An 11,134-nucleotide genomic window follows, 5' to 3' on the forward strand; every position below is an offset into this window, starting at 1 on the left:
CCTAGGCAGCTGTTGTGCTCCACTGCCGCGCCCCCCCGCCCCGCTACAGCCTCCCCCGGGCCCGCGCCGCGTCCCTGCTCCCGACACCGCCCCCCCCCCCGCCCCGCGCCGATCTTATCGCTCGACGACAGCCATCGCTGTGCGGGCGGGCTGACAGCTGAAGCCACCGGGCCCCCACTGCCCTCAGCGTCACAGAGACAGAGAGATCCCCGGCACCCCCCGAGACTGGGAGAAGCCGGCCCTCCCCGGTCTAAGGCCTCCGGGGATCACGCCGGGTTCCGGGAAAGCAGCTGTACTGCCGCCGCTCGGAGTGGGGCCACCCGGGGAGGCCGCAAAGGCGAGATGGGCGAAGCCGTCTGAACCCGAAATAGTCCGCGCGCTTTCAGTTCCACCCTCCATCTCGCCCCTATGAGGAGATGAGCCGGGTCTGCCCGACCTCAGCCCCTCACCAGGGCTCTCCAGTGGCTTGAGCCAACGCTGGAAGCCAGGAGAGTTCCTCCCTGCCCCAACGGAGCGACAGGACGCGGGTGGGGGCTTGGGGCTGCTGGGGTGGGGGCAGACGGTGGGCAGTGGAGCTGAAGCTGAACCCAGGTGAGGGGAGGCGCTGGGGGAGGGGCCAGACCTCATTACCATACAGCTGAGGACGCGCCCCCCTTCTCTTACCTCGGGCACCACGCCCCCTTCCCCTGTCTCCGGGACCACGGCGTCTAGGGGCTGGCACCAGTAGAGTCCAGGCTGGGGGCAGAAGGGAGAAGGCACGCGCTGGACACGCCCCCCGCAACTAGGGAGGGAGACGCCCACCAGGAGGGGGGAGAAAGCCTCCGAGAGCCCCCGAGTCTTAGACTCAAGGCCCTCGCCTTGCCCCGTGTGGCCACAGAGAGGTTAAAGCGTCCGCTGGTTTCTCGGTTGCGCCGGGGACGCGAGGTGGGTGGACGCTCACAGGCTGGGGACTGAGGCGGCGACAGCGTCCAAGGCTCGGGGAAGAAGGAGATTCGAGTCCTTCGACCCTGCTTTCGCTTTCCGAGCTTAAGTTCTTTCTACCTGCTCGAAGGCTGAAGGTAACTAGCTCCGGCTGCGGACGGACCGCCCACGGGGACTCCCCAGTGTCTCCGCCTCCACGACCATCCGGGAACCACTCGCTCACCTCCCGCCCCATTCCCCCAGGCCCTCCCCCTCCCCTCACAGCCGGGGTCTCGGACCTTAACCCCTCGGCCGCGGAGAACTGGTCACCTTGGCACGCGCAGAGTTAGGGGACCCAGGGGCTGAGAGCGGCACGGAGGGGCGGGGACCTGTGCGCGACTGGCTGGCGGGGACGGGGGATGGCGGGGGCGGAGGCCCCCTCCAGGCCCTGCTGGGGCTGTAGCGCTAGAGGCCCGGAGGGGAGGGGAGAGTGACCATGGGTTCTGAGTGACAGGCGGCGAAGAGAGGAGCCAATATATATAAGGAAGGCTCCCGAGCGCGCAGGTTTCAGTAGCGGCGCAGAGCGCAAGCTGGGAACACGAGGCCAAGAGCCGCAGCTCAAGCCGCCTCAGTGCAGTGTACCGGGCACTAGCCGGCTTGCAGCCCCAGGATTAGCCCGAGGACACGTCCTCAGCCCGGCCGCCGCCCAGCCGCCCTCACCTGGATTACCTACCGCCGCAGTTTGAGCAGAGCTAGCGAGAAGGCGAAGCGGGAGGAAAGCCCCAGAAGAGCCTGGCTTTCCAGGGACCCCCTCCGGCGGACAGACGCGCGGGAAAGCGGCGTCCCGAACGAAGCCAGCTCCAGGGCGGGCGCGGGGAGAGAGCGACGCTCCAGGGGATGGCAGCCGCGTCCCGTAGCGCCTCTGGCTGGGCGCTACTGCTGCTGGTGGCACTTTGGCAGCAGGTAACGTCCCGCGCCCCCTCCACCCCCTCCCGCCGCGCCCGGAGCCTGAGCCCCGGGCGTCTGCCGAGCTGACCGCTCCCCTCCTTCCTTCCCTCGGTTCCTGTGCAATAGCGCGCAGCCTGCTCCGGAGTCTTCCAGCTGCAGCTGCAGGAGTTTGCCAACGAGCGAGGCGTACTGGCCAGCGGGCGGCCGTGCGAACCCGGCTGCAGGACCTTCTTCCGCGTCTGCCTTAAGCACTTCCAGGCGGTCGTGTCGCCCGGGCCCTGCACCTTCGGCAGCGTCTCTACGCCTGTGTTGGGCACCAACTCCTTCGCCGTCGGGGACGATAGTAGCGGCGGGGGACGCAACCCTCTTCAACTGCCTTTCAATTTCACCTGGCCGGTGAGCACAGCCTGGGTGCACTGGGAGGTCACGAAAGGCGAGAAGGGGGCTCCCTGGGGCCAAAGCCCTCCCCCAGATTTCCTCGCTTCCAACCAAACCAAACCAAACCAAACAAAAAACAAGGGCGCTCTCTTTTGATACTGTCTTCCGACTCTCTCCTGGGACCTCATCCTCAGGAAGGTTCTCACCAGTCTCCCTCTTCCCAGTTCTATGCCCTCTCTCCTCCCAATTCTTGGGATATGATTTTCATCACTTATTAACCCGGCGCGTTTCCCACCTTCGAATGACTCTCGCTAACATGACCCCATCTCTTAACCCTCCTACTCAGGGTTCTCCTCTCACCTTCCCTGCTCGCGCGATGCTGCGCACAGACCCGCTATGTTGACCCAGGAGCTGTAACTGTATCCTGCAATTAGATTAATTAAACCCGCGGCCGCAAGGCACCCCCGCCTCCCCCGCCCCTGCTCATCTCGCTCTCTCTCTGTCTTCCCCCGCCCCCTCCTTTGGCCTCCAGGGTACCTTCTCACTCATCATCGAAGCTTGGCACGCACCAGGAGACGACCTGCGGCCAGGTGAGTCGCTCGCTCCGCCGCCACAGGGGGGCGACACGGCGCAGCGCCGAAAGAGTTAACCTGTAATAGGCGGGGGAAGTGCGGGGTGCGGGGTGGGGGGTGGGGGGGCAGGACGCTGAGCTCGGCCTGGAGCTGCGCCCCGCGCTGGACGCTCGGATTCCGCTCGCTGCCTGGACTCTGAGCACAATTGCGTTTCCTGCGGGTTATTTTTGGCGTGGGAACGCGGGGAGCACGGCGGTGAGAAAGGCCGAAGCTGCCAGCGCCGCTGACGGGCCCCTTCCTGTATTTTACACCTTTCGCGAATTCCGCTCCTTTGGAAAGGGAATAATGGCTTTGGGATGTTGTTCTGACACAGAGGAAAAGGATATTTCAGCAGCACAACAATTCTCACTTTGAAAAGGAAAAAGAAAAGCATTACCCATCTCTGAGGGCAGAACCCGTGAATGGGCACCAGAGGACCCCTTGCTCCCAGGGTCCTCCCAGGCCTGGCTTTGCTTTTTTCTTTTCTTTGCTTTTTTCTTTCCTTCTTTCCTTTCTCTCTCCCTCCCTCCTTCTCTCTCTCTCTCTCTTTCTTTCACTCTTTCTTTTTTTCTTCCCCATTTTGACCTCTTTTCCTCTTTCCTGGTCTACCTGCCTCCAGAACACTGGGGTATTTTAACATCCTTCTGTTGTCCCCTTTCTGAATGATATCAGGCCGTCTGCACACGCGCGCATGCGCGCTCGGCACCTAAGCAGTGGGACACTTGGGTTCCTCTGGCCTGTGCTTGCTGGCAGGTGGGGGTCATCTGGACAGCCGGTTTGATCCAGCAGTTGCTGGCACTCTCGGGACTGGCTGCCCTTCCTTGACCTGGCCCTCTGCCCCTTCAGAGGCCTTGCCACCAGACGCCCTCATCAGCAAGATCGCCATCCAGGGCTCCCTAGCTGTGGGCAAGAACTGGTTACTGGATGAGCAGACCAGCCCCCCCACGAGGCTGCGCTACTCTTACCGGGTCATCTGCAGTGACAACTACTATGGGGACAGCTGCTCGCGCCTGTGCAAGAAGCGCAATGACCACTTCGGCCACTACGTGTGCCAGCCAGATGGCAGCCTGTCCTGCCTCCCCGGCTGGACTGGGGAGTACTGCGAAGAGCGTAAGCAGCCAAGCTCCTGCCTCCCTGGCAGGGGTCCCCGGAGCCAACACAGTGGCCTCTTTTCAGCCACAGCCTACCTCCCTCACAGAACAGGTCTGGGCTGCCCGCTAGCCGGGGCCTCAGGAACAGGTGGGAATGCTCAGGACAGACGTGGACTCTGATCTGTCTCTTCTTAGTGCTCCTCCCCATCTTGCCAGAGCCCACAAGGACCCCGCTACCGCCTTCCATCTAGCTGGGATTCTCCTTCCCTGTGCCACCGTTGCCCTTTATAATGCCCGTGGCTCCTCCGGGAGGCCAGGAGTGGGAAGTGAGCCCAGTGGAGCTGGGGGCACCCCCAGGGCCAGGAGAGGGAGAGCGGGGCTGCAGACTCCTTGGCATTCCAGCTTCACCCGGCTCTGTTTTCTTTCCTCAGCTATCTGTCTTTCTGGCTGTCATGAACAGAACGGCTACTGCAGCAAGCCAGCGGAGTGCATGTGAGCAGGGGACGGGAAGTGGGCGAGGAGGGAGCCGTGCCCTCCCTGGCCAAGCCCTCACCTCACCCTCAGCCTCCTTTTTGTTCAACAGCTGCCGCCCAGGCTGGCAGGGCCGCCTCTGCAACGAATGCATCCCCCACAATGGATGTCGCCACGGCACCTGCAGCATCCCCTGGCAATGCACCTGCGATGAGGGCTGGGGCGGCCTCTTCTGTGACCAAGGTGAGCTGGGGCAGAGAGAGGACGCAGAGGGGGTGGGAGAGATGGGCCGGGCGTGGGGACCAGAGCGGTCGCCCTTCTGATTTGGTGACTGCCCCGTTGGCTTTCCCATTATCCTTCAAGGAGCTTGGGGTTTTTAAGGATCCTAACAACTGGCCTCGAAGGAGAGGGTGGGTCCTTCTTGCTCAGGTGCTGGGGAGGCAGGGTGGCTGGAGAAGCCAGGAGCACGACAGGTTGACAGTCTGGAGGTCGCACTCAAATTCCAGCAAGGCCCTGGAGGAGGGATGCTGGGCTCAGTTCCTCTTTCTACCTTGTAGTTACCTATTAACCCCCTAAGTGTTTGCTTACCTGCCAGGGCTGTTTGAGCAGCTCTCCCCTAAACAGCTGTCTGGTGGGGAGTGCCCACCAGCTGCCCTGAGGTTGTGGGCAAGTTGTGCCCCTGGGTGGAGTGACATCTAACCGACTTCTTGGTGTGGGGCAGAAATGGCCCCCTGTTCCTCCCCAGTGGCGCTTGCCAGGCAGCTGCCTCAGCCCAAGTCTCTCTCTGGGTTTGGGAGGGCCGCTGGTCCCTCTGGCTCTGTAGGGGTTGGCCAGCCCCAACCGTGGGGGAGGGGGACTTTGCTCCTCATCCTGTAGCCAGCTGCAGCGTGTGCCTCCCATTTCCAGGGTCCAAGAGGGTGGTTGCTGCCATGGAGACACCAGCACAAGCCTTGGGAGGATGGGCAGGGGGCTTGCCAGGCTAGAAAGAACTTGCCTGGGCCCTGACTTGCTGGCAACAGGGGCTTGGAATTCAGCCCCTTTATTCTGTGTGTGCGTGCACGTGTGTGTGTGTGTGTGTTGCTTTCTCCCTCATCTCCTCTACCTCAAACACACTTACACACCTGTTCCTGCCCGCTCTCTTTCCTCGCCCCACATTTGCTCCCAGGTGACACAGTCATATACTCATCATAGGCAAACACAGCCCTTCCACTCTCTCTCTTTGCTCTCTATTTGCTCCCTCCCTGTCCCTCCCAAATAAGAAAACAAATACTTATATTTAAAAATACCCTCGTAACACATTTCCCTTTACAAAGTGCCTGGTCGCAGTGGCTCTTGCCTCCTCGCTACCATTTGCACCTGTTAACATTTTCTCCCTCCTTCCATGCTTATCTCAGCTGCCCCTCCTCCACGAAGCCTTTTCAGACTTCCTCCTCCGCATGGGGCCTTGCCATCGGCTTCAATTCCTTCCCTTCCTTCTACCCTGGTGGCCAGTGGCTGTGAGCTTACCTAGTAGGCAGTTGTCCAGCTGTATTTTTTTTTAAACTTTGGTTCGTTGCACAGGTCAGATGTGGGTCAAGGGAGAAGGGTAGTTGGGCCAGGACGAGTTTGGGCTGGAGCCTCTGGGCCACACACGGACAGTGCACTTGCACTACAAGGAGGCTGGAGGTGGGGATCATTGACAGCCCTGCTCAGCTGGCTGGTCCCTATCTCTGCAGATCTCAATTACTGCACCCACCACTCCCCATGCAAGAACGGGGCGACGTGCTCCAACAGCGGCCAGCGGAGCTATACCTGCACCTGCCGCCCGGGCTACACTGGCGTGGACTGCGAGCTGGAGCTCAGCGAATGTGACAGCAACCCCTGTCGCAACGGGGGCAGCTGCAAGGTGAGCCTTGGGCCAGCACAGGTCTGGCCAGGGAGTGCCCAGGCGGCCCCACTGGCGGAGCTGCGTGGCCATGGCATTGTGGACCGGTGGGGTCTGGCCCTAAGCCACTCATCCTTCCCCCCCAGGGTCTGACTTGTGCCTCTTTCCGGCCTCTCTCCAGGACCAGGAGGATGGCTACCGCTGCCTGTGTCCCCCGGGCTACTATGGCCTGCACTGTGAACACAGTACTTTGAGCTGTGCAGACTCCCCCTGCTTCAATGGGGGTTCTTGCCGGGAGCGCAGCCAAGGGGCCAGCTATGCCTGCGAATGCCCCCCCAACTTCATGGGCTCCAACTGTGAGAAGAAAGTGGACAGGTGTACCAGCAATCCGTGTGCCAATGGTGAGTCTTGTTGCCTCGCTAACCCCGGGGGGCCAGCCTTAGGACTCAGAGAGCCTTCTGGTGAGGGTGAGTCAGGAGAGGAGAGAGGCCAGGTGTGTCCCTCTGGGCAGGCTGAGATGGTCCCACCCTGCTCTGGATGGTGAAGAGCTGGCATCATCAGCTGGTGGCTTTGGAAGAGGGGCAGGTTGGCAGTGGGTGCTGGCCTTAGAGGGAGGAGTGGTGCGCACCCTGCTTCACCTTCTGTTCCCATGTTGGAGCCCCCTCCTGGTGGGGATGGCTTCTGAGCCTCCGCTGGAAGTCCTGGGCTAGGGAGAGGACCTATGAGGCCTTGTGTCCCTCCCAGAGGGAGGCTGCCACAGTTAGGGCCCTACTTCAGAAGGCCTCACCTTGCCCCATGGCCACGTGGAGCCTGGCATGACACCAGGCATCTAAAATGTTCAGCATCTTTTGGGGTGCAAAGCATGCTGGTTATCTTTGTCTGCTTGGCCTCCTGATGACCCTCTGCGAGGCAGGCAGACAGCAGCATGCAGGAGAAAAGCCTCAGGAGCTGGAGAGGGGTGGGAAGGGCTGAGATGGAGTGTGTTCTCTGGCTAATCACTCCGTTAACTTTGTTAGCTGATAATTATATTTATTTGAGCATTTACTATATACCAGCCATGGGTTCCTGCCTTCATGCATCATCTGACCTAGCCCTCAGAGATCTCTATGAAGGGCATAGCTCCATAGATAGATATACTCTAATTTAACACGGGAGGAAACTGAGGCTTCAAATAAGGCAAAGCAACAGGTGCTAGAGCACCTCCAGCTTGAGAGACACAGCTGTGATTCGACCCCAGGCATACCTGTCCGATTCCACTGTGAAGCTCTGTAAGATGCTAGTCATTTTATACATGAGCTCCCTAAGGCATAGGGGGCCAGAGGCACCCTCCAGCCCAGGTCTCCGGACTCGTGGTACAGTGCTCTTTGTGGTGGGGTCTGGGGCGGGGCGCTCACCCTCTGCCCCGGGGCGGTTCCCAGGCGATTGCTGACTTGTGACCCATGTGTCCCTGCAGGGGGCCAGTGCCTGAACCGTGGTCCTAACCGCGTGTGCCGCTGCCGTGCTGGATTCACAGGCCCCCACTGTGAACTCCACGTCAGCGACTGTGCCCGCAACCCCTGTGCCCACGGCGGCACTTGCCACGAGCTGGAGAACGGGCTCATGTGCACCTGCCCCGATGGCTTCTCTGGCCGGCGCTGCGAGGTGCGGATACCAGCCGACGCCTGCTCCTCGGGACCCTGCTTCAATGGGGCCACCTGCTACCCTGGCCTCTCCGAGGACAGCTTCATCTGCAACTGTCCCTATGGCTTTGTGGGCAGCCGCTGCGAGTTCCCTGTGAGCATGCCACCCAGCTTCCCCTGGGTGGCTGTCTCTCTGGGTGTGGGCCTGGTGGTGGTGCTGGTCTTGCTGGGCATGGTGGCAGTGGCTGTGCGGCAGCTGCGGCTTCGGCGGCCTGACGATGGTAGCAGGGAGGCCATGAACAACTTGTCGGACTTCCAGAAGGACAACCTGATCCCTGCCGCCCAGCTCAAGAACACAAACCAGAAGAAGGAGCTGGAAGTGGACTGTGGCCTGGACAAGTCCAACTGTGGCAAACAGCAGAACCACACACTGGACTATAATCTGGCCCCAGGGCCTCTGGGGCGAGGGACCATGCTGGGGAAGTACTCCCACAGTGATAAGAGCCTAGGGGAGAAGGCGCCCCTGCGGTTACACAGGTGAGCAGCGCCTGGAGGCCCAGGGCCTGGCCACAGAGCCCTGCATGGTACTCCTTGGGCTCCCCCAGGACAGGTGGAAGGCTGGCACCAGGCCCTTGACTGCTTTTAAGCAAAGAGGGGGTTTTGCTACTGACAAAGGAGCAGTAGGAGACTCCTCTGACAAGATTTCTGCCCGGGGTCCTTTGTCCCTCCTTCTCATTCATTCATTCATTCATTCACGAAGGTCAAGGGACCACACTGTGTCTCTTATGACTTCCATCTTTCCATGGGATGGCCTGTCTGGAGTTGCTAGCTTTTTCCAGGCCTGAGACCCTGGTAAGGTTGGGGTTCCTGTGGCTCTCTTGGGGGCCTGTTCCTAACTGCCCCCCCAAGCTAGCCTTGGGCATCCCCCGTGCCTGTGTCTTCTCTCAGAGCCAGTGCCCTTTGGCTCTCCAGGGTCCGGGTTAGCACCCCACCTACCCCCCAGCCCTCTCCCCGTCCCTCCCTCACCGGCCTGTCTTGTGTTCCCTCAGTGAAAAGCCAGAGTGTCGGATATCAGCGATATGCTCCCCCAGGGACTCCATGTACCAGTCTGTGTGTTTGATATCAGAAGAGAGGAACGAATGTGTCATTGCCACAGAGGTGAGTGCCGGGCTCGCCTTCCCGTCCAGCATGTCCCCTCCTACTGTTCGGGAATGGGAAAGTAGCCTGGTGACCTTGGACCCCAGGGGCCCCTCCTGAAGGGTGGGTCAGAACCCCTCCTTGGCAGGCCAGGTGCAGTGACTCTTGGGTCCCTGTGGGTCCTGTTGCCGCAGAGGGTGTGAAACAGGAGCCGTGGGGGGGGAGTGGGGCCTAGCTCTCCCCGCTGTGTTTGCGCCGGGCTGGGTGGCCCTGGCACCTGGCCAGCTCCCCGGCACTGCCACAGGGCTGCTGGGGGGTGAGAGTGGTTGCCTTGTGCCCCTCCTGCCCCTTCGCACTGCTTCCTCCACTGGCCCACTGCATGAACACAGGCTCCCAGGCCTGTGCGTGTACTGGGGCCAAAGTCTGGGGAGGGCTGCCCCACCTGCCTCGTGGGCTTGGCCCGGGGCAGCCATGGAGGGAGTGCTTGTCGGCCAGGGTATCAGACTTCCCTGCTTTCCCCATGATCTCCAGGTATAAGGCAGGAGCCTTCCCAGGACATCCCAGCTCGGCCCCAGCAGCTGGATCTTCCTTCTGCATTGTTTACATTGCATCCTGGATGGGACATTTTTAATATGCAACGTGCTGCTCTCAGGAGGAAGAGGGAATGGCATGACCTGGACAGACTGTGAACTTGCCAAGAGATGCAGTGCCCTTCCATGCCTCTGCGTGTCCGTCTGGCATCAGACTGGCAGCCGCGCCAGCCAGGGGAGCAGAGAGGAGAGGTGCCACTGGGACCCGCCCGGCCGGCAGTGGCCTTCACAGGGCCCCTCTGGGGATCTGGCCTGTTTTCCGGAGGGAGCAGCAGTGGCCCCGTGGGGCCTGGAGCTGCTGTGGCCTCAACTGGCATCTGTGTTTCCAAAAGTGCCTTTGGCCCAGGCCCCATGGCGACAGCTGGGTCCGAATCAGAGAGGAGAGAGGAGGCCAGTATGGGCAGGGCCATCTGTGGGCCAGGATACCATCGGGTGCGGCTCTTGGCAGGAGTTGCCCTGCAGGTGAGGTGAGCGCCTGAAGCGGGAGGAGCACTTTCTGCCCTGTGCCTCCAACTACCGCATGTGGGCCTTGTTCAGAACACCCCTCCAGCTTCTCCCTGGCCTTGGCCCTCTGGGCAAGGCTGTTCCCCCCAGCCTCTGGCCTTGGGTGCCTCTGCGTTCCCCTGGGCAGACAGGTGAAGGGCCTGTCCCATCGGCCAGCCAGGGGAGCCAGGCCTAACTGGGGGGCTCGGGGCAGTGTTGTTAGAAATTCCAGTGAGGGAGAAATGAGGTGCCGTTGCCACCAAGGCCCTTTCCTCCCTCGAACCATTCCTACAGCCTCGAGCCTGGGCGTTGCCCACACCCACTACTGCCCCCAGACCACCCTTGAAGCCGATCTTCAGAAATCAATAATATGAGTTTTTATTTTGTTTTTTTTTTTTGTAGTTTATTTTGGAGTCTAGTATTTCAATAATTTAAGAATCAGAAGCACTGACCTTTCTACATTTTATAACATTATTTTGTATATAATGTGTATTTATAATATGGAACAGATGTGTACAGGAGTTTACTACTTCTTGGGTCCTGTCTTTGTGACGGCAGAGTGGGACAGCTCTCTCCATCCGCTCTCACTCCCCTTCTACTGCTGCTGCTGCCTGCCCCTGCCAGGACTGCCGGGACCCTGTGCACGCACTCGGGCTTGGCCGGCTGTGCTCCCGACCCTTGTCCCCTTCCAGTCCTTGCAGAGCCCCAGCTCACCCATCTAGGCCCAGGCCTAGACCAGCCTTCCCTGACTGCCGGCTTGAGGCTGCTGTGGCTCCCCGTTTCCCCTTATGCCCCCACCATCACTTGGGGGATATGCCCCCTGACCTGAGTCTATCTCCCTTTCTCTCCTCAAGCCTGAAAAAATTGTGGGCTCCCTAGCGAGCCTGGGAGGTACAGGAATTTGGGGGAAGGGATGATCCTGCTTGTGTTTCTCTTTTCAAAGGGATTCGCTTATTGGAGAATGGGGTCTCTGAACCAGAATGGCATCTGGGTCCTTCCTCCTGCCGCTGCAGGGTCTTAGATAGACTGGCACCTACCTACT

At 60.7% G+C, this 11,134-nt stretch overlaps 1 protein-coding gene across 1 annotated transcript; it reads left to right on the forward strand.

Moving 5' to 3' along the window:
* Positions 1 to 761: 761 nt before the first annotated feature.
* On the forward strand, positions 762 to 10,613 carry DLL4 (delta like canonical Notch ligand 4). Its single transcript, XM_025884197.2, has 11 exons — positions 762 to 1,863; positions 1,975 to 2,244; positions 2,759 to 2,816; positions 3,684 to 3,947; positions 4,360 to 4,420; positions 4,512 to 4,642; positions 6,115 to 6,284; positions 6,445 to 6,664; positions 7,717 to 8,419; positions 8,932 to 9,040; positions 9,551 to 10,613. The coding sequence occupies exons 1-11, from the start codon at positions 1,798 to 1,800 to the stop codon at positions 9,554 to 9,556; spliced, it is 2,058 nt and encodes a 685-aa protein (XP_025739982.1). The 5' UTR covers positions 762 to 1,797; the 3' UTR covers positions 9,557 to 10,613.
* Positions 10,614 to 11,134: the final 521 nt, after the last annotated feature.

Source organism: Callorhinus ursinus, unplaced genomic scaffold (genome assembly GCF_003265705.2).
Source record: "Callorhinus ursinus isolate GAN/ISIS: 27379988/994484 unplaced genomic scaffold, GSC_fseal_2.0 scaffold25, whole genome shotgun sequence".
Classification (NCBI taxonomy): Eukaryota; Metazoa; Chordata; class Mammalia; order Carnivora; family Otariidae; genus Callorhinus; species Callorhinus ursinus.